The sequence below is a fragment of the Cebus imitator genome, unplaced genomic scaffold (assembly GCF_001604975.1).
Source record: "Cebus imitator isolate Cc_AM_T3 unplaced genomic scaffold, Cebus_imitator-1.0 Scaffold799, whole genome shotgun sequence".
NCBI lineage: Eukaryota > Metazoa > Chordata > Mammalia > Primates > Cebidae > Cebus > Cebus imitator.
The window spans coordinates 155,176-157,711 of record NW_016108114.1 but is presented as its reverse complement, the minus strand read 5'-3'; the positions used below and the strand labels follow the sequence as shown (position 1 = coordinate 157,711).

Below are 2,536 nucleotides of genomic sequence, written 5' to 3'. Positions count from 1 at the left end.
AGACGGGGTTTCACCATGTTGACCAGGATGGTCTCGATCTCTTGACCTCGTGATCCACCCGCCTCGGCCTCCCAAAGTGCTGGGATTACAGGCTTGAGCCACCGCGCCCGGCCTGCTTGGATGTTTTAAGAAACGTACTTCAGGGCCGGGCCACCGGGGGCTCACGCCTGTAATCCTAGCATTTTGGGAGGCTGAGGTGGGTGGATTACCTGAGGTCAGGAGTTCAAGACCAGTCTGGCCATCATGGTGAAACCCCATCTTTAAAAAAAAAAAAAAAGAAACATACTTCAAGCCAAGCATGGTGGCTGTAATCCCCGTAAAGTGCTATAATCCTAGCACTTTGGGATGCTGAGGCGAGTGGATCATGAGGTTGGGAGTTCGAGATGAGCCTGGCCATCATGGTGAAACCCCATCTCTATTAAAAATACAAAAATTGATCAGCCATCTCATGTGACATTCATGAAAAAAAAAAAAAAGAAAAAGAAAATACAAAAATTATCCGGGCATGGTGGCGGGTGCCTGTAGTCACAGCTACTCGGGAGGCTGAGGCAGGAGAATCACCTGAACCCGGGAGGGGGAGGTTGCAGTGAGGCGAGATCATGCCATTGCACTCCAGCCTGGGTGACAGAGTGAGGCTGTGTCTCAAAAAAAAGAAAAAGAAAAAAGAAAGAAAAGAAACATATTTCAGGAGGCAAAACTTCTCATGGGTAAGATGGGGGAGAAAGGAGACGGACAGAGAGTGAGACAAAGACAGAGAAAGATGGGGAGAATGTGTGTGTATATTGGGAGGAGGCAACCCAGGTCAGCTAGACAGGAAACAGGACCGCTAACCCACTCCCTTCTCTTTTCTTATTCCCTAGGCTGCTCTTCTTGAAATTTCTTTTCTCAAACCTCAGTCTCACAGAGAGAGAGATGTCCAGTGATATTTAAGGCTGCTTCCAGCTCTAACATGCAGAGCATACCTGCTGTCCTGCCCTTTCTCCACTTCTTCCAGAGGAAGGCACCGGCAGCTCCCACAGCAACCACTACAGAAGCCAGGAGCCCACAGAAGATCCAGACTGGGGGGTGTTTTATGTGGGGAGGCTCTGAAAGGCAAGAGGGTATGTGGGTCTCTGTCAGACCAGCTGTGCTTCTTACCTTTGCTGCATGCTTCTGAACCCCAGCTGCTCATCTGAGGTTACACAGAGACTCAGCATCAGCCTGGCATATCACCAGACAGGAGAGCCTATGCTCATATCAAAGGGATCACAGCAGACTGCTGGCTCTGAGCAGCACCATACCCCCAGGGGCAAGTGTCTTAGGGCCCCAGGGACTCAGGGGCTGGGGCAGCCCATCCCTCCACTAAGTTAGCTGGACACTGGAGGATAGAAGTCAAGGGCCTAGCATGTTGGGATGCGCTCCTCTCCAGGGGCTTTGCAGAGAGTCCCATGCACCAAGGGGATTGGTGGGACAGGGAAAAGTGGCAAAGGAGACCTCAAGACCTCCTAGACAAACTGGCTGCCTCTGGTCTTATCAAGCTGCTATACATCCTCCACACCAGGGTCGGGGCCATCATTAGGTACCATTCCACTGTGTTCCATGGTGACTGTAGTTGATGCCCCACCCTGAGAGCCCTTGGGTGCTCAGCCCTGGGTCAGAACTTGAACACCAAGTGGAAAAAGGGCTGACCAAGCACGTGAGAGAGATGGAAAGTGCAGTGGCTTGGACAGTCAGCGACAGAACTGTGTTCATTTAGGACACGGGTATTGAAATGGAGTTTTGAAGGCTGGCTGAGGGGCCTACACTCTGTCCCTCCCACAGCGCCCTCAGCTCCTCTACCTTCCCCACACTGACCAGTCCGCACCTATGACACCTACGGTGGGCCACGGTCCCACCCCAGCTTCCAGGTACTTCCGGAGAGGGTAGATGCAGCTCTGGGTCAGGAAGGATTGCTCCCTTCCCTTCTCCCTTTCTGCAGCTCTGCTTGGTTCTGGTTGGCTTTTGCTGGCGTTGAAAGACTCAAGTGTGCTAAGAAGGAAGTCCTGGCCATCATAGTTGTAGTGCCAGTGTCCCCAGCTGCTCCGGTTCCCCAACAACTCATAGACCACCGTGGTCTGGAGGGTGTGTGACTCTGAGAAGCCAAAATCCCAGAACTCCAAAGTTACAAGAGGGTAAAACAGTGGCTCTCTCCACCTCCACTCCTACCTCCTCCCAAAATGCCTGAAATTCCCTTCTCCAACTGATAAACCCTCACTCATTCTCTGTCATGTACATCCCCACCAAAGTCATGCTGCACCCACCCTCCCTCCCCTGCAGCAAACGGCTCCCTCCCATGTACCCAGCATGCACTGTTCAGCCACAGTTCCTCCTTCCATATACACCCACCCACCCTCCTGAAGGCCCAGCACAGACGGCACTGTGTTTAAATCCCTGATCTAAATGCCAGCCACGGGCTAGATGCCCATGGCAAATGTAATTGAACCTCTCCAAGCCTTGCTTTCTTTTCTCATCTGGTAAACTGGAGATAATCATAGTCTCTGCCAGATGAGTAAAGATT

At 52.0% G+C, this 2,536-nt stretch overlaps 1 protein-coding gene across 1 annotated transcript in view; it reads right to left on the bottom strand.

Annotated features, from left to right (window-relative positions):
• Nucleotides 1-870: 870 nt before the first annotated feature.
• LOC108297396 (hereditary hemochromatosis protein homolog) overlaps nt 871-2,536 on the bottom strand; it is a 10,059-nt gene continuing 8,393 nt past the window's right edge. The window contains exons 3-4 of the mRNA XM_037735405.1: nt 1,844-2,110; nt 871-1,085 (exon numbers count right to left, since the gene is read on the bottom strand). Of these exons, the coding sequence (XP_037591333.1) occupies nt 886-1,085; nt 1,844-2,110 (467 nt within the window). The 3' untranslated portion in view covers nt 871-885. The remainder of the gene's footprint in view (nt 1,086-1,843; nt 2,111-2,536) is intronic.